Raw genomic sequence first — 19,783 nt, 5'->3', positions numbered from 1 at the left:
TTTTGTCTGTGCTTTTTTTCTTCCCCTTAAACAAATGACTCTACATTTACCTATTAGGCAGACCCTTATCAGAATGTAACCTAAATGATCGTTTTTGCAGAATGAGTGAAACTGAAACATAAGTATATGTTAAGAGGATGATTACAGGTAGTGCACATTTAGACATAAAGGATTCTGGATGCTTCCTTTCACCCTCCTTTCCCATAGCTAGTGGTATCTCCTGACCTCTTATTCCCCAACACCTTTCACAGCCCCCTTTCTTCTCTATTCCCTTTGCCCAGTTGGAAGAAACCCCATTTAATCTCCTGACTGAGACCCTGTCTCCACTCCATCCTAAGGATCCACAATAGCCATGTGGATTTTCCTAAAGCATTCTTGTTCATGTCCCTACTGTATCCAAAGCCTATTGCTTTTCTTTGTCTACCAGAAGAAATACGGTTTTCATCCATCATTCAATTCCACATACAGTAAGATTTTACTCTGCCCTTCTGATCTTGCCAAGCCTTGGCCCTCATGGAATTGTTTGGTGCCCATGGTGTTTTAATCCATCCTTGGATAATTGGAAGAGGAAGGTTTATGTAAAGCCCAGGTCTCCAGCTCCTCCTGAAAATGGAAAGCTCCGATGTATTAGGTGCATATTCCTGCGTGACGATAATTGCCGGGGTGATGTGGTTTCTGTCCCCTGAAGAACAGGAAGAGACCGCTTCTACATTCGCTCTTCTACCCTCTCAACTCCTGTCACCACTTGCACCGGTCTAACTCCTGTAGGTATTTCGTTTACAAATCCTGCCCGCTGTGGACAATTTCAACAAAGCGGAGGTACTCAAAACTGCCTGAAACTGCCTGCTGCGGTTTCCATGATATCTGTAGCCTGAATGCCATCTCAGCTCGGGTTCCTGCGGTTTACTAGGTTTCCCAATTCCTGGGATCACTGCAGACCTTCTCATCCTATCCCTGGGGGTACCACCTGGCAGCGTGCCTGAGGTGAGTGTAGCTCTACTGACTGTTGAAAAGCACTGCCTTGTACTGTCTTACCTCCACAGTTTTCTTCTCACTGCTCCATGTCTCCTCTCTCCCAAGACTCACCTCACAAGCCACCAGCAGGAAGACTCTCCTGATCGCTGTTGGACTATCTTTAAGACTTCCTTCTACTGACCTTTCCTCACGTGGCTCTTCTGCTTTCTACTGTCAGGTTATTCCTGTCTCATTCCCCATGAAGCCCCGCTCAGGGATCAGATCGGAGTTGCGTTGTTCTTTTTTAAGGAAGAGAAAACTGTGCCGCAGCCTCCCATCTTCCTGCTTCTGGAAAGGCGGTGAACAGTGGCTGAGATTGGAGCTGCGGGCAGCCTCACCTGAGATTGGGCCTCGGTCCTCCCTCGCTTCCCTGCCACTCCTGCTCCGAAATCCAAGAAGTGGTGGGCCGGCCTCAGGAGCAGTCCAGCCCTTCCAGACACACACGTTGCCCCTGTGAGGGAAATCGCCACACAAGGAGGCATTAGTCGTGGAAAAAACCCAGCATCACGAGACTGCAGAGCCGTCCCTTCTCCACATTATGATTCACTGACTCACTAGGCATCTCCCATCACTGAAGACAAGTGTTCCATGTGGCTGAGAAAAAAGTTCGGTTTTAAGAAAAATCTTGAGTGTCGTCTTTTTGTGCCTTTCTAAAAACCACCGTGACACACACAGGGTTGCATGACTCGTGTTCCTATTAAACTTTAGAAGACTCAGACAATCCAGCATCGGAACAGAACAAAGTGGAAAGTTCTGGTGAATGTAAGCATTGAAGAAGCCACGAGGTCATGGCTTCCCCCGGGTGGTGATATGACTGGTCTAGTGAGGACCACGCCAGCCACAGTCGGGTACCTCTGCCTGGAGCCCTCACTCCTACCTACCTTTTCAGGAAGGGGATGCCGGACAGCATTAGGAGCACCCTTACCTGTGCCCCCAGCTATCCTGTTAACAGAGACAGAGAACATGTTCAGCAAAGGCTTCGGGGGTAAGATGAGGCTTTTAAAAGAATGTACAGGGGGTTGAAGGGCCCTCATTCCTGGAGTAAGGACTGTCAGGAGCCCTGCTGTGGCCTGGAGGTAGCGGGTGATCCTGAGGGTAGTGAGTGAGGAAGAGAGGCCATCAGCTGACCAGGAATATAGAGTTAATTACAGTTGGATCATGAGATTTGCACAAGCAAACAGAAAATGTTAGAAATGGTGAGGAAAGAGAAAGTCCAGAGCTAACATGGAGAAACGAAGGTTTGGAAAAATAAAAGCAGTGACTTAACAGGAAACCCAGGGAAGAGTGAAAGCTTTTCTGGAAAACTGCCCCTGGGGAGCAGGAATGTTGCTGCCTGGAAAATGGGGTGGCAGCCGCTTCCCTTGTTTTTGTAAGAAGAGAGAAGAGATACCTTCAAAAGGCTTCGGTGAGAAATTCAGCAAGCTGAGGTCTGAGATTTCCTGTACAAAAAGGAAAAGATCTTCCTGTAAAAAAAAAAAAAAAAAAAAAAAAAGACTGATCTACAGCCTATTCCCTGGGGCCAGTTATTAAGAAACTAAAGCTACAGAATTTTATTGACAAGCCACAGAAGAGACCGTAAAGCAAAAAAAAGGTGAGGCGAGTTGATGTATGAAAACTGATCACGGCCAGAAACACAGGGTCTCCAGGAGCTGGTGTGGATGGGCCCAAGACCAGTCCTAATAATTGGGATCTCTGCCCCCGCCCCCACCCCCAGCGTCACCGGCTAGTCCAGCATCACCAATGTGTCCTCGGGGAACTGTGTGGCAATGTGAGTCTTAGAGCATGTGCTGAATAGGTTCCAAAACTCCAGGCAGAGGAACATCCCCTCATATCATGGTGTTTATCAAATGTTCACAACGGTGTATGACCTGCCTCAGACCTCGGGAGGCCAGTCTCAGCCAGGACCCCGTCACTTCTTGTTTAATTACCCATTGAGGCAACCCTTACAGTGCCTTTGACATACAGAAGAACCTGTACTTTCCTCCACCGGTTATATCCCGAAACTTGGGGTGAGCGCAACTGAGGAGACTAGAAGGGAACCTGATAGAAATGATATCTGACTTAGGGGAGAAGAAGGAGATTAAGTCTGTTAGATCCGTCTTAATTTTCTGTCAACAAATGTCTTCTCCCTTTAACTTCTTTGTCACCTGATTTCTGTTGCAGTGGGGTGCGTTTCTGAAGAGCGTGAATGTAAGTCTGTGGAAACGGAGACAGGTGCAGTGATGTACGAGCCTGAAGGCCATTTCCAGCTTTGTCCCGTGCAGCACCAAGTTCGGGCGATGCAAAGGGGCGTTTCACCAGGAGTAGTCATTTACATTTTAGATTTAATAATACGCTGTGATAATAGACTGGTTGTCAGACCTAAATTAATCCAGAGACGATGAAACTTAAAAGGAATGGCTTTTATTTTTCAGTTCCTGGCTTCTCACCAACCTCTCGCCCAGAGTTTAAAATATCTGCCGGGAATCCATTCGGGAATGCCACAGGGGATCCTGAAATTTGGGAAGAATCCTCCTTCAGAGGAGCAAGTGGAAGAACTGGGTGAGTGGGAGGCGCTTGCTGGCCCTGAGCGGGACGTTGGGCAAAGGCAGGCGCTGGAAGAATTCGTTTGAACTGTGTTGAGGAAGGCGCATCTTGGAAGGCTAGAGAAGTCAGACAGTTGAGAATTTCTAATAAAAACAAGGCGGGATGCGTGACACCATGGCACACACTGAACAACGAGGGACATTTCAGCTGGGGAGCTGAGGAAGCCGGTTGGGATGTGGACATCATCTTTCCAAAATATGAAGGCCCCGCAAAATAAGTCAGCCTTGCAATTTTGTTTTTAACCTGTGACCTGATACGGGAGCAGGAACTGACTTTGAAAACCGTGATTATCAGAAGAAGGTCCTTGGTTGGCTGTGCCACACCTTGACTGCGTTGATGCCACGGGTCTCCCTGCTGAATCGTAGTTTCAGGGCCTCACAGGTGCACCTGCCAAGCCCAGGTCCAAATCCTGCTGGGCGCATCCTTGAGGCATTCGCTGGGCTCAGAAGGTAAAGCTGCCGAGCGGACGACACCATGGACAGTTCCAAGCAGTCACCCCAACATGGCTTACCTCCTGTCCCCGCCACACCCCTCTGTGGAATTTACAGGGATGCCTTCCGCTATAAACCAGCCTGCCCAGGCCAGTGGGCTCCAAGTGCGGCTCGGATCCACAGCATCAGTGCCGCCTGGGAACTTGTTAGCGAGGCACCACTTCGGGTTCTAGGCCACCATCTGCCCCAGATTTCTCCATCTTGGGACCGGTCAACTCTCCCTCGCTGGCCACGTGGCAAGTGTCGTAAGCGATTGATTTCCACATCCTCCCTCACAGACGTGTGATGCTGCGTCATCAAATGATAGGTATCCATATAAATCTGGAGTTTTGTTCTGGACTGTATCCTATGCTATTGATCTATCTTTCCGTTGCTGTCTTAATTATAGCAGTATATAGCAAAACTGATTTCAAAGATCATGTATATATGATATCTATAAATATCTATAAATATATAATCCAGATATAAATGTAATAATTATAAATGTAATAATATATATAAATGTAATATATATAATATAGATATATGGTAAATAAATAGTATAAATATGACTCTTAATATACGATTAATATACCAGCATAGTGTGTCACATACTTTGTTACAAGTTTTAATACATCTTAGGACAAACCCCATTTCTTTCTCTTTTTTAATTAATTTTTTTTTCCAAGAGAGAGTGGGAGCAAGCCGGAGAAGGGCAAAGGGAGAGAGAGAACCCCAAACAGGAGGGTCCCGCCAACGTAGGGCTCAGTCCCACAACCATGAGATCATGACCTGAGCTGAAATCCAGAGTCAGATGCTTAACTGACTGAGCCACCCAGACCCCCCTCTTTCTGTTTTTCATATGTGTCTATTTTAAAGGCTAATTGTTTTAAAAAAAATCAACCATTTGAATTCCGAAAGTCTCTCTTGTTTTCTTTTTTTGTTTGTTTGTTTAATGTCTTATTTATTTATTTTATTTATTCTGAGAGAGGGCAGAGCAAGCAGGGGTGGGGCAGAGAGAACAGGAGAGAGAATCCCAAGTAGGCTTTGCACTGTCAGCACAGAGCCCAATGTGAGGCTCCCTCACAAACCATGAGATCATGACTTGAGCTGAAATCAGAGTCGGGGGCTTACTTGACTGAGCCACCCAGGTGCCCGTCTCTTGTTTTCTAAAGAAAAATGAACATTTTCTGATCTCCTTCTCACTCATCTCCCAATTTGATGTTACTTTTTTGTTTTAAGTTTATCCACTGAGAGAGAGAGAGAGAGAGAGAGAGAGAGATGGAGAGAGCACAAGTCGGAGAGGGGCAGAGAGAGAGAGCAGGAGAGAGAATCCCAAGCAGGCTTTGCACCATCAGTGCAAAGCCCCATGTGAGGCTCAAATTCATGAACCGTGAGATCATGATCTGAGCTGAAGTCAGACACTTAACCGACTGAGCCACCCAGGCGCCCTTGATGTTACCTTTCTCTGCTTTTCTCATTTCTTTATTCAAATGGTGTACCCATTTATGTTTATTATTCTGTGACTTGCATTTTTAACAGTGTTCCACAGACATCAGTACATGTGTGTTCACTTCAGTGGACACCTCAGTATCTTCCTTTAACGGTTGTTTCCTTCCAGGTTTTTGCTGTCAATGCCGCAGGAAGCATGCGTGTGTGTATTTGCACGCAAATCCTTGTGTAGCACTGCTATCTTTTCCCTAGGGTGCATTATTCTAGGTATAATTACTGAATCAGAAAGTTATGTACATTCTACGTTTTAATCAATTTGCCGGATTATTTTCTGAAAAGCTGTAGTGATTTACAATCTCCCCCCACAGTGAGGGAGAGAACCCTTTCCTCAGAACCGTCCCCCTAAATCCAGAGCAACGATTTCCAAATTATGGGAATTATCCCCAAGTTATTAATGTCCAAATTCTGCACATGAGTATCTCTCAGGGAACTGACAAAAATGTAGAACCCCACGCCTCACGTTAAAACGAATTAATCATGGCTTCTGAGGATCAGTATTTGAAGCTTTCTGGTGATTCCCGTGTGTTAGGTAAGTTTGGAAGGGCTGGACAAGATGTTATCATTTTTCTAAAATATTGCCCAACTGAGGGCAATAGTACTCAGTGTTTTTAAATTTTACATTTCTGGGGTACCTGGGTGGCTCAGTTAAGCATCTGTCTCTTGATTTCAGCTCAGGTCATTATCTCACGGTTTGTGAGATCAAGCTCTGAGTTGGGCTCTGCACTGACAGGAGCCTCCTTGGGATTCTCTCTCCCTCTCTCTGCCCTTCCTCCACTCTCTCTCCCTCAAAAATGAATATTTTTTTTTAATTTTTGAGGGGTGCCTGGGTGCCGCAGTCGGTTAAGCGTCCGACTTCAGCCAGGTCACGATCTCGCGGTCCGTGAGTTCGAGCCCCGCGTCGGGCTCTGGGCTGATGGCTCGGAGCCTGGAGCCTGTTTCCGATTCTGTGTCTCCCTCTCTCTCTGCCCCTCCCCCGTTCATGCTCTGTCTCTCTCTGTCCCCCCAAAAAATAAATAAACGTTGAAAAAAAAATTAAAAAAAAATAAATAAAAATTTTTGAATAAATAAAATCTGCATTTCTACGACCCACTTATATGATACTTCCATCTGTATAACCTCTGTGTTTTATTTATATGTCTGTTGCAGTCTCTATTTTTTTTTCTTAACTTTTTTTGTATATTTTCCAAGGAACACTTTGTATATGAGAAAAATTAACCCTGTATATCATTTGTCTTGATTTTATGTAGCTCTCGTTACACAGAAAGTTTTCATTTTTACGTCATCAAATCTGACAGGTTCTTTTTCCTTTATAGAATCTGGACAGTCTATATATTTTTAAACTGTTTTTAATATTTATTTATTTTTGAGAGAGAGGGAGAAAGCAGGAGTGGGAGAGGGGCAGAGAGAGAGGGACACACAGAATTCAAAGCAGGCCTTCGGCTGTGAGCTGTCAGCACAGAACCCGATGCGGGGCTTGTACCCATGAACCGAAAGATCATGAACTGAGCCGAAGTCAGACGCCTAACCAACTGAGCCACCAGGTGCCCCTGGATAGTCTATATTAAGTCCTTTTCCCCTCCAAGATTATGAAAATAATTTCTTGTATTTTCTTCTAGTAAGTTTATAACCTATCTGGAGACATTTTTTGTAGTTGCTGTGATGTAATACACTACTTTGTCAGTTTCCAAATAGACAATTGTCCCAATGCCTGTAAGGAACAAAAGGAGACGCCTCCTTTTATCACTAGCTTTTAGCAACCTAAAAGTCAGTATGGGACTTCTTGAATAATTACAGTGCATACCTACTGTTTACTATGATGCAACTATTTTTTAAATGAGACTATATTGAGGAAGATGTTAAATTTTTAAAAAAAGATATGGAATAGTTTCTATAATACGCTCCCATTTTTATAGAAATAAAATCCATTAATTGCATAAGGCAAGGAAAAAATTTAGAAAGACATGAAATTCAAGGCTTAACATTATGAATAGAATCATCAGGGGAAGAAATAATTTTAAACACATTATTTAAATCGTGACAAAGAGCATGATTTGTTTTTGAGATCCTAATTGCTGTAATAATAATGATAATTTTTAAATGAAAGAAAATGGTACTTCTGTTCTTGCATGAGAGACATTTGATTTTCTTTTTAATTGAAGAAAAAAATTTTGGTATGCTCAAAATAGGTGGTGAGGGGTCATTTATTAAAAGTGGCATCTGAATGGCTGACCCCGCTCTGGGTGGTCATCCTGAATTTATTGTTGGTTCCAGTTCCAGCGTGTAGGAGCAAAAGTGGGCAAGCCCCCGTTTTCAGACAAGGAGGCTCCCTGACCAGGGTACTGGGTGAGTCCTGGAGAAGAGCTTTCCTGAGAGAGATGTCCGCCCAATGAGACTCGTTTGTTCAAGAAAAACCTCAGCTTCCTAAGCTATCACCTCCTCCAGAAATCACTGCTTGCAAGTGAGCCCAGGCCTGATCCCCGCAAGTGGTGGGGGCGGGGCGGGGACAGCCCCTCAGAAGGCCCCAGGCGCCACTGATTCACCTGCTGGACTTTTTCCTTTCTCCTCCTCATCAACAGCCTCCTTTAATATTCTGCCTCCTCAAGACGGGCTTTGGGTGGGGCTCAGCCCCTCTCCTCCACCATCTTCGCGGAGTCTGATGATCAGAATGACAGGGGAGCGAAGGACCTGGAAGTTTATAAAGTCCTTTTTGTCCAAGTCTTACTAAGGAGGCTCCACCTACAGCAGAGACCTCGGAGGCAAAGTACGTGTGCTCAGCCCTGTAGCTGGGCCACTTCCTGGCTGTGCAACCCGAGCAAGTGACTTTACCTTTCTGTTCTTCAGTTTCCTCCTGAGGCATAATAGTCCCTGCTGCAGAAGCGTGTTCTGTGCGTGCTGTCTGGTGCATGGCAAGTACTGAGGGACGGTAATGCTGCCCAGTTGATGATTGTTTCCTCTAGTTTCTAGTTGATTCCAGAAATAGCGATGGGGAAGGGTTTGCAGATCTTCTCCCTCTTGTTTTTAAGCTTTTCTGGGAGGAAAAAGGCTCATAGAATTTTGAAAGCCCTATCAGAAGCTCTGGAATGAGCCAGAGGGAATAGAGGACCCTCTCCTGATGTGTGCGTTTCCAGGTCCTCCCGCTGCCCTTTCCAGGTGGGATTCCCTCAGGAATCACCTCCCCGGACTCTTGCTGTCTTCTTAGCTGGGTGGGGAGGAGGGGACTTGTGGCCTAATATGCCTGACAAAGGTCACAAAGTATAGAATAAGACGAAGGTCAGCAAACTGCAGCCTGTGGCTTATGTTTGCAGGCCTTTGACGTAAGAATGGGTTTCGTATTTTTAAAGGGTTGTAAAACAAAACGGGCAAAAAATGTTTACAGGCCACATTAAGTGAGGTGCATACTCTCTGGCCCTTTAGAGAAAAAGGTTGATGGCCCACAAGACACAGTGGCCTAAGACCAACACCGCTGGTGGAAGTGCTGCCCTCAGCATGACCCTGGGGCCGTTGGGACTGCCTCGTCTTGATAGGACTTCTCAGAATGACATCCCCACTGGGGTGGCTCCACACTAGATCAACCCTCTCATACCTCAATCTGGCTGCCGTTTGGGGTTCCTCCCTTGAAAACACTTTTGTGGCTTCCCTGAAGAATTCTTTTTACCCCCAACTGTTTTTGTTGGATTTTGTTGGGGGTGGGGTGGGGCCAGGGCCGTAATGTCGTCTTTGGGATGGAAATGGCATCTCCTCTCCTGGGTAAGAGACACAGAAGTTTCCACAAATCTTCTAGGCTCTCTGAGATCATGTTGTTCATGTCCTAGTCGGAGCACCTGCCAGGTCAGTGGTCCTCATTCTTCCCTCTGTGAGTGCCGACGTCAGGAGGGCAAGTGTTCTGGCCCCTGTACAGAGTGACTTTCTCAGGGCTGGGGACGTCCCACTGGCAGAGAGAGCGCACAAGGGGCTTCCGGAGCTCAGCAGGAAAGGGAGGATTGGGACCAGGATGGTGACATAGTTTGGCAGGTGATAAACCTAAAATATCCTAAAGGATATTTGACTGGATATGGAACACGGGAAATTTGAGAGGGCACCTGTTCTATCTTTCTGCCTCTGTGCAAGCATAGAAATTAAATAAAAAATCTCCATATTGCCTTAACTCTTTGATGTTGTCTTTCCATTATTTTTTATTTTTTATTTATTTATTAAAAAAATTTTTTTAACGTTTATTATTGAGAGACAGACACAGAGTGTGAGCAGGGAAGGGGCAGAGAGAGAGGGAGACATAGAATCCGAAGCAGGCTCAGAGCCCGACGCGGGGCTCGAACTCACAAACCATGAGATGACCTGAGCCGAAGCCGGACACCTAACCGACTGAGCCACCCTGGCGCCCCCCCTCCGATTATTTTTTTAAACACAGTTCAAACTTAGCAGCCTCTTCCCGTAGTAAGAAGCCTGGAGCCACCTGGGATTCCGTTGTTTTGGGGTTCAGGTCTTTGTACTTCCTGGACCCGGGCTCCCGTGATCCTCAGCTAGAAGCAGTTGGTACCAACATGGCCAAGTGATGAAAACAAGTTTCTCCATCCAAACCTCCTGTTTTTTTCTCATAAATCTACTCATGCTTTTCCTTATATGCATTTTTTTTTTTTTTTTTTTGCACTCAAGAATGGATTTGATTGTAAGGATAGTTAGGGGGTGTTTTTAAACATTTAGTAATACTTTCAAACATAAGCAAATGGGTCACTTGCTCTGATTTGTACTCCACTCTTAGTGAAGCAGGTCTCAGTTCATTTCGGCACCTTTGGCCCTTCCCTTCCTTTCGAAGGATGTGCTTGCGCGTGCAGTGGAGCCCCAGAAACCCAGCTGCACCTGGCGTCTTCGGGGGCCTGGGGTGACACACACATCAGTTCCCGCTGATAGTCACAGGATTCCCTGCTGTGACTGCGCCTTCTTCTTTTTCCTTCCTCCCCTCCAGCCTGTGACCCGGGCCCTGGGTATTCACACATGTTCTTTCTGCTTGTAAATGTGGAAAAACTCAAGAATCTTTACAGCTTAACCTCTGTTGAGCCTGGGGCGAACTCAAGAATTCAATCAGCCCATAAAAATGTTTACCAGCTCACAAACCTTTCATTGGCCTTTCCCACAATTATTGATTTCCCCACGAGAAAGGCATCTGATGACATGTTGAGTGCTGTAGAAAGCCCAGCAGTGCACAGAGTCTGGAAAGTCACCCAGAGCACTATCTCGTGCCTTCTGAGTAGCTCTTGGCGGTGTCCCGAATTGGCCACTTTGGAGCCCTTTCCTCTGCTCCTAGCTGGCCGGGCCACTGAGCTTTTCCCGCCATTTCAAAATCACTCCTGAAAATGTTTCCCTGAATGCTTCCTTGCTTCAGTTTGCTGTTTTTCCCCTTTACTTTCATCTAGTTAGGATGAAAGCTACCATTTTGTCAGTTCTGCACAGACCCCGGAGGCCTTGGCTGTGCGCTGTGGCCTCGCTCCTGGGCCATGAGAGAGGAGCTGGTCTTGTGCCAAAGGGAGTGAGCCCAGCCCAGGGACAGTCGCCTCTGAAGGTGCCGTTGCTACTAGGGTGCCGCTGCCTCAGACTTCAAGGTCTCAGGTCATCAGCTGGAAATAGAGCTCCTTGTGGTGCCAAAGGCACAGAGGAAAATCACTCCGCAGCTCACCTGCCGCTCCTGGCCGAAACCGGGGGCAGGAAGGGTGCCTGGTACAACCTCAGAAACCAAAAGGCTGGCCCTGAGTGCCAGGGATGCTAGCAAAAGAAGTGCTTCTCAAGCTTTCCTATCCAAGGGGCACCGCCAGAGAGGGGGACACAATTTTTTTCAGAACTCGGACAAAGCGTCAGGCTTTCTGTCCGAAATGCCACATTTCTTTTTAAAGAGTCACATTCTGCCTTAAACGTTCATGTGAATTTTTCTACCTCTAAAATGTCGAACTTGTTTAAATACAAAATTAGCACTTTTATCTGGTTTTGATTAAAATGTCATACGTACTATGTGGCTGTAACCCCCAAGAAGCGCAAGCCCCAGTTTTTGAAGTGGGAATCTTTTTTCCAGTCAGGAGAACTGATCAAGTGGCCACCATTCAGGAGGTTTCTGATCCTGGGAGCCCCACTTAACTCTGTCGATCCTTCGTTTCCTCTCCTGCAAAGTAAGGACCCTAATATATCTACCCTCGTCTCACAGCTGTAAAGGTTACCTGGAAAAAAATTTGTAAAAAGTGTCTATCTTGAACAAACATCTCTCCCCTGGACTTACCACTACTCTTTTGGTGGTAGCTATAAATATTGCAATTTAAAGCAACCATGAGTGTGAAAACTAGCTTTTTTTATTTTTTTCTTATTTTTTAAATTTTTTTAACGTTTATTTATTTTTGAGAGACAGAGAGAGGGCAAATGGGGGAAGGGCAGAGAGCAGGAGACACAGAATCCAAAGCAGGCTCCAGGATCTGAGCTGTCAGCACAGAGCCCAACCCCAATGCGAGGCTCAAACCCACAAACCATGTGACCATGACCTGAGCTAAGTCAGTTGCTTAAGTGACTGAGACGCCCAGGCTCCCCATAAAACTAGCTTCTTAAAAAAAATGTTTATTTCTTTTTTAGAGAGAGCGTGAGCATGAGTGGGGGCGGGGCAGAGAGAGGGGGAGAGAGGTAATCTCAAGCAAGCTCCAAGGTGTCAGCGAGGAGCCTGACATAGGCCTCAATCTCGCAAATTGCAAGATCGTGACCTGAGCTGAAACCAAGAGTCGGACGCTTAACCGACTGAGCCACCCAGGCGCCCCAAGGAGAAATCTTGAAAGCACCAAGGAAAAGGTGACTCATCAGATACTGGTGAGAATCAGAAGGATTGAAAGAGTAGAAGCCAGGAGTAGGGTGATGCCTTCAAAGTGCTCAGAGCAAAACTGTCAACGAAGAATTCTATATTCAGAAAAATCACCCTTCAAAAATGAAGGTGAAATAAATACGTAACAAGATGAACAAAGAGCATTCACGGCTGGTAGACTTGCCCTGCAAGAAACACTGTAGGAATTCCTTCAGGCTGAAGGAAAATGACACCAGACAGTAACTCAAATCCACAGGAAGAAATGAAGAGCATCGAAAATGGTAAATAGATTGATATAAAAAAAGTCTGTAAGTATATTGTTTTCCCACTTTTTGTATTTAAGTTGTATAAGCCAACAAGAATAACATTTTATAGTTGGGTTTATGCCACATATAGATAGGACACTTATGACAATAATACTATAAAGCACAAGGGAAAGAACAGAGCTATATTGGAGCAAAGATATTTTATTTTATCATATTTATGTTAGTATGAATCTGAAAAGACTGTGACAGATTAGGATGCACACTGGAAGAGCAATCGCTAAGAAAATTTAAAAATAGTAAAAAAAAAAAATAATAACCAAAAATCTAGACTGGTACCCTAAAGATATTTATTTAAACAACAAAAAAAGAGGAGGGGCCAGTAAGGAGGAATACAGGAATGAAAGAGACAGGAGACATGTACAAAACAATAACAAAATGGCAAATGTCAATCCAAACCTGTCAGATTCCATTAAATGTAAATGCTCACAGAGGGTAGTAACAAAACAACAGTGCTAGCCAATACCTACAACAACTTACTACCTGTAGGTCATGTAGCAGGCACTTTAGATATTTCTCGCTTTTAATCTTCATGATAGCACTATAGGGTGAGTATTATTCTTATTTCCATCTTATTTATCTATTTATTTATTATTTTAGTATTATTATTTTAAAAAATATAATGTATTGTCAAGTTGGCTGACATAGAGTGTATACAGTGTGCCCTTGGTTTCAGGAGTAGATTCCCATGATTCATCACTTACATACAACACCCAGTACTCATGCCAACCAGTGCCCTCCTCAATGCCCATACCCATCTTCCCTTCTCCCTCACCCACCCTCGCCATCAATCCTCAGTTTGTTCTCTGTATTTAAGAGTCTCTCATGGTTTGCCTCCCTCTATGTTTGAAACTACTTTTTCCCCTTCCCCTCCCCCATGGTCTTCTGTTTAGTTTCTCAAATTCCACATATAGTGAAAACACATGGTGCCTGTCTTTCTCTGATTTATTTCACTTAGCATAATACCCTCCAGTTCCATCCATGTTGTTGCAAATGGCAAGATTTCAGTCTTTCTCATTGCCAAGTAGTATTCCATTGTATTTATAAACCACATCTTCTTTATCCATTCATCAGTTGAGGGGCATTTGGCTTGTTTCCATAATTTGGCTATTGTCGATAGCACTGATATAAACTTTGGGGTACATGTGCCCCTGTGAATCAGCACTCCTGTATCCTTTGGATAAATTCCTAGTGGTGCTATTGCTGGGTCATAGGGTAGCTCTATTTTTAATTTTTTGAGGAACCTCCACACTGTTCTCCAGTGCGGCTGCACCACTTTGCATTCCCGCCAACAGTGCAAGAGGGTTCCTATTTCTCCATATACTCACCAACATCTGTTATTTCCTGAGCCGTCCATTTTAGACATGAGGAAACAAGGAGAATTGGGTTCAAATAACTTGCCCAGGGATGATAGGACTAGAATACAAAAGAGCTTCTTGAGTATCAAAAGGACTCAACGATGTGAAAAACGTAAAGTCCCTCTAATGAAGAAGTGAGTGCAGACATGTGGGAGGAGAGGCCTCAGGGGAGGGAGAAGCTGTACCAGCCACTGTGCTTAAGTGCTTTCCATGAGTTACCCCATCTGGTCTTCCCAGCCACACTTCAAGGCAGGTGACACTGTTCTTTCTCTTTACAAGAGAAGAAACTGAGGCACTGTGCAATTACTTGGCACCAGGTCACACAATAAATGGGAGAATGAGTCTTCCAACTGAGTAACCTAGCTGTAGAGCCTGTACTATTGTATCATGTTGCCCCTTAGTAAGTCACACTATTTCCCCCCACCTCATCCATTAAATTACAGAGAAAAGGGAAAAAAAGGAGCCTGCAGGTAGCTCTAAAAAAGGAGGGGAGTCCTAAAATGGAAACCAGAGGTGGGATGGGGTGGGGATGCACTGGTCATTCGTGTCTTACCGTCATGATGGGGAGAGGGTTTTGAGCAAATTATGTATGTTTTGGATTGTTCATTCACACTCACTCTTTCATTCACAAGTAACCACTCTCAAGCTTCTTTCTTCCCCCTTACAGGGGATGCGAGAGGGTTAGCTATTAGAAAACAACCAGTTTTTTAAGAAGCACCTCATAGAATCTTCCCAACTACCCTGTGAATTAGGTGTCACTGTCACGTTTTGTTGATGAGGAAGCGGAGGCTCTGAAAAACTCATTGCCAATGATCATAAACCTCATATGTGGTGGACCCAAGCAGTGAGGCCAGTCTGCCTGCCTCCAGTGTCCACACACCTCCTCCTAGGCCTGGCGAGAGGGATCCTGGCATCAGACTGATCTTTAAGAGTCACTGTGTTCTTCAGATGCATTCCATCACCTTGATTTGAGGCAGTCAGTGGTGAGCCGTTAGCAAGAAGGGAGTTTACATAAAACAAGCCTGTTGTCATTTGTTTAATTTTTTATTTGAACATCAAACAGATTGAGAAAATTGTTTACAGTGCTTGAGCATCCCACTGGACTCCTTACTTTTTAAAGGTGCAAAAGAGGTTTACAATTGTGTTTCATTAAACAAAGCAAAGCTGCAACAAAACAGAATCACATCGATAATAGTATGCATCAGCGAAAAGGCATATTAAACCGTGAGACACAATTTGGCATTTCAGCCTTTTCCCATAAAACAAGAGCTCTACATTGAAGAATATGTTGTGTACAAAAAGCATTGTTTATAAGCTGTGAGAGAACATAAACTGGCATAATGTCACTTATGAATTCAAGTCTCTATGACCAATGACCTCTCTGTAAATGCAAAGGGGTCCACATCTCAGGCACCTGCTCATGGGGCTGAATGTTGTTTCCAGGGTACACAGCTCTATACAAAGACACTGAAGATGGATTTGGAACATGGCAACATTTACATATTTAAAAAGTTCAGGCACATTTGGATGCAAAAAAAAAAAAAAGAATAGAAATTTTTCTTCAATCTCTGAAAGACAGTGCAAAATTGAAGTGCCATAACAGAGGCAGCGATTACTTAGAAAACAATTTTAAACGACTTAGAAAGAGGCCACACTCACTTTAATCCAGATGAAAAGGAAATGCAGTTAGAAACAGAGGAATCACACTAATGAAAAGATGAATATTTGGGACCAACCACAGTTTAATTCATTTGCTCCAGTTGAGAGTAAGTTTTCAGGGAGTTCACCTGGGAAGAGTGCAGTGGATTCTGGCTCATCCTCCCAAGCCTTGTACTGAAAAGAATCATGGTTGCCTCATAAACTACTATACAACTCTATTTGCCTTCCAAATAACTAGTTTCCCAAAGCAGATTTGCCTGTGAATATTAGACATTACTACGGTCCTAGTGACCATTCCCGGCATCCACAGGCCATCTCGGAGTAGGAAAGTATGAATAGGAAGGGATTTGGAATTGGTTTCATGTAGGGGTACTCTAAACCGATGGCCTAAATCAGTGGCCATTTCAATGTATAAGATTTTCATGCGAGAACACCTTAATGTGATCAAGAGTAAATTATCGGTAAGTCCCTTATTTGTTCAGCCCCCAGAAAGCATGGGATATGGCATGGTTAGACGGCCTTGCAAGATTAACAGGAAAATCTAACCAATGACTGAACTTCCTTAGGGACTGGATTTTGCGACCTACGTAGGGTCTTCTCTTTGGATGAACTAGCCTCTCTGTTGCATGACAGCATTACGGAATCATTACCATAGTAAACTGCAAGCCTGGAGCTTGGCAATGGCCAAAAGAACCATAGACCGCTAGCAGTTCCTTAGACTTAGACCTTAGACCGTGGATGACGCTTGTTCTTCCATAGAATTCCAGCTGCCATTTTAGAAATGGCTGTCATTTGTACTTTACAGGACACGAGTGGAATACAGAACCCCGGTGCATACCCCAGGTGCCAGTATCGATCTGCCTCAAAATACTTTCAAGGCTTTTATTACTGTATTTCCCACTCTCCAAATTCCTGACCCTAGTTCCCCACCCTACCCTAACCCCAGGTTGATTATGTCTTTCAAAACTTAAATTGCCTCCGAGTGTGGAGGGGGTGGGGAAGACAACATGTTCCCTACCCCCAACAGCAGTATCAGCTGCAAAGTGTCAGCTGTCCATTAGTGGCACTTCAAATAAGAACAAGAAGAGATTTCTAAAATTATTTGAGATTCCTGGGCTAACACTCCAACCATCTGGTGTTCTCTGCCCATTTCAAATGTAGTAGTATCTTAACATGAATACAAACACATTAGATGAATAATGTAAAACCCTCCACTTTATTATTGTTTGGATTTAGCTGGTATTACATCATCTATAGTACTAGAATTTTTTTGTCTGTTTTTATTTTTTTAAAAGAAAATCTAAGTATAAACATTAAAAAGAACCCACTGACCCATTAGGTACTGTCCAAAAATATTACTACTGATATTTTGGTAAAGCAAAATTAGCTGCCCTGAATAATTTTCCTTTGCAGGCATAATCTCTGCTACATAAGATTGTCTATCATTCAATATCCAACAATAGGCATCTGGATTAGTGCTATTTTGTCTACTGTGGATACAAAAGTTGATATGAAATGTGATCTTCATTTAAATGAATAATCACCAGGCCTTAGGCATCAATGACCGCATACATGACAAGGTAGCTCTACAAAAAAAAACTAAATATTTTTCGTGGGTTTTGCATGTTAACCCAGTCAAATTAAATCCAGAACGGAATTACTACATTCAATTGTCTGATAAACAAGCACTGCAATTTCAAAAACAAAATATATTATACTACATAAGGTGCTTCTTAAACAAAAACAAAAGAATTATGTTCTAAACATATCCTTACTGCAGATACACAAAATTGCCCCTAAATTCAGATGCACATAAAATGAAAAAAAACTTAACTTTTTTTTTTTTTTTTTTGCCCTCCCAGGTTCCCAGTCCTTTGGTGATCACTTACTAAGTAATCAAAAATGAATGAAATCCACCTTTTGAAGCAGGCGTCCCAAGAGATGCCCTCGACGCTTGGCTGTGTTGTTGGCTAACACATCACCTCTCAATGGGGTTCAAATCATAGAAACTGAAGTCACTGGAGGAAACCAGACTTACTTTTTGGCTGAGAAGAAGAGATGACCCATAGTTGGCTCTGGAGATGCAAAGGCCTGGGGAAGACTGCCCTGTGGCCCCAGCGACCCTTTCTGGTTTAGCCTATAGGTCAACGGACTCCTATGGCCCAACTTTAGACATGCGCGCTTGGCTTATGAAGTTGGATGAAATGAGCTTTGGGGGAAGTTTTTTCCCCAAGGCCAATCCCTGGTTGTTGGATGAGCTCTAGACAACCAAGAACACACGTAGGCTGACCAGGTCCCCGGCAACCCCAGTAGGGTGTCTCTGATCCCGACCCTCTGGCCCCGTCACCCCAAAGTGTGCTGGGAAAACCTCAGGAATGCGGCTTTCTACTGCTGCTGCTGCCAGCCAGGGTGGCAAGGACAGAAGGGCTTCCCACGGATCCCAGGGCAGCCCCACAGTGCACATGGGGCCTGCCAGGGGCTCTCGGGGTTACCTGCGGCCTGTGCAGGTCCACCATGAGCCTCTCAGGTTTATCTGGTTTCTGCCCTCCTGTTCTCCAAGACTTACAATAATCGTGCACATTTACTATTTACCCCAGTTCCCCAGGGCTAAAAGTGTCACCAGGGTGCCCACTCTTTTGAACCGTTCTTGGTCATATGCTGGGCACTACAAGCGACTAATTCACCTTCCGTGTGAAGTCACACACCAGGGAGATCCGAGTAGAGCGCCCTCTGCTGGCAAGTGTGAGACCACACCAGAACAGGTCCTGAAGCGGATTTACTGCAAGTCCTGAGGGGAGAGGGCTTTCTCTCATAAAATGAAAACAAAACAAAACAAAACAAAACAAACAAAACAAAACAAACAAAACACAAGAATTTATCCCTCAAAGGGAAACTGGTATATGTAGAGGTGACTTAATTGGGATCAACTTGCTGTTGATGGGTCCATGGGAAGCAAGAATTAACTGGAACCCATGACCTGTGTGTACATAGTGTTCTCAAAAACCAGTGGAGGAGCATTCAGCAAATCTGAAGGTGCAGTGTATTAAGTTGACAACGTTTTGACAGGGGACCTTCCTTCTCTGTGGGCATCTTGTATTCCTATAGGGCAAATGAATAGACAATCACTGAACATTCTGCCTACAGCCATGCAACAGAGCAAAAGCTTTAAGGTATTACCTTAATAAAACGATCCGTTACTATAGGAATACAAGCTGATGCCATAATGAACCCTTGACCTAGCTTTCTCCAAGTCAGCAATTAAAGGAGCCACTGTCACGCCTTTCCTGTGGCTTTTTCTTAGAGCCAGTAAACGCTTCACAGAGATGAAATGTCCACTCTCCAGGCCTGGGTCTCAACGAGTAGCTTAAATGCACAGTCACCTGAGTCCCAGCTCATAGACTGAGTTCAGTCATGAAAAGTTACAGAATCCTCATGCTTAGCAACGTAGCAAAGGGGGCAGAGAGAGCCATTACAAAGAATTTAGCCCTGGAATCCCTTTGGCTGTTCCCAAAAGAAGGCGTGCCACTAAGAACTGAGCAAGCAGACAGATGGCCACTCATATTAGGAAGCCACGATGGCGGATGCATGCCGAGTGCGAGTAGGAGAACTCTGCTATCGTGATGCATGATGTGGGTAATTGGGGGAGCCTGGGAGCTCTCAGACTGTGGTGGGGAAAGCCCCTGCCTCCTCGGTGATGTAATATGCTTGCAAGGAATGTGCTGAAGTTGAGCCCGTGGTGGCCAGCTGGCTCTGGTTCATCTCCTCCATGGGTGCGCTCCCCCGGTTGGCTGGGGCGTGCAGGCGGTGGGCGTCCAGCATCTCCAACAGCAGGTCGTAGAGAGGCACTATGTTTTTGCACTTCATGTTGTACAGGTGCTCCATGCCTTTGTTACTGCGGGTGGGAAGACACAAAGGGGACCGCTTTAGAGCGTCGTCGCAAGCTCGAGGCCTGCCGAGACTCCAAGGAAGGGGAAACTAGGGAAACTTCAAAGACACCGGCATGCCGATCTTTGTCCCTGTTGAAAGAGCCATTCCAGG

General features: G+C 44.7%; 1 protein-coding gene across 3 annotated transcripts in view; it reads right to left on the bottom strand.

The window, feature by feature from the left end:
- Positions 1-15,114: 15,114 nt before the first annotated feature.
- The window catches only part of ESR1 (estrogen receptor 1), a 281,456-nt gene continuing 276,787 nt past the window's right edge, over positions 15,115-19,783 (bottom strand). For all 3 annotated transcript variants that reach the window (XM_032593265.1, XM_030316608.1, XM_030316609.1), the window contains exon 9: positions 15,115-19,637. In XM_032593265.1, coding sequence (XP_032449156.1) covers positions 19,403-19,637 — 235 coding nt within the window. In that variant the 3' untranslated portion in view covers positions 15,115-19,402. The remainder of the gene's footprint in view (positions 19,638-19,783) is intronic.

This window comes from Lynx canadensis, chromosome B2, assembly GCF_007474595.2.
Source record: "Lynx canadensis isolate LIC74 chromosome B2, mLynCan4.pri.v2, whole genome shotgun sequence".
NCBI lineage: Eukaryota > Metazoa > Chordata > Mammalia > Carnivora > Felidae > Lynx > Lynx canadensis.
Note: the sequence above shows the minus strand (reverse complement) of the source record. Positions and strands in the feature narration are given on the sequence as shown.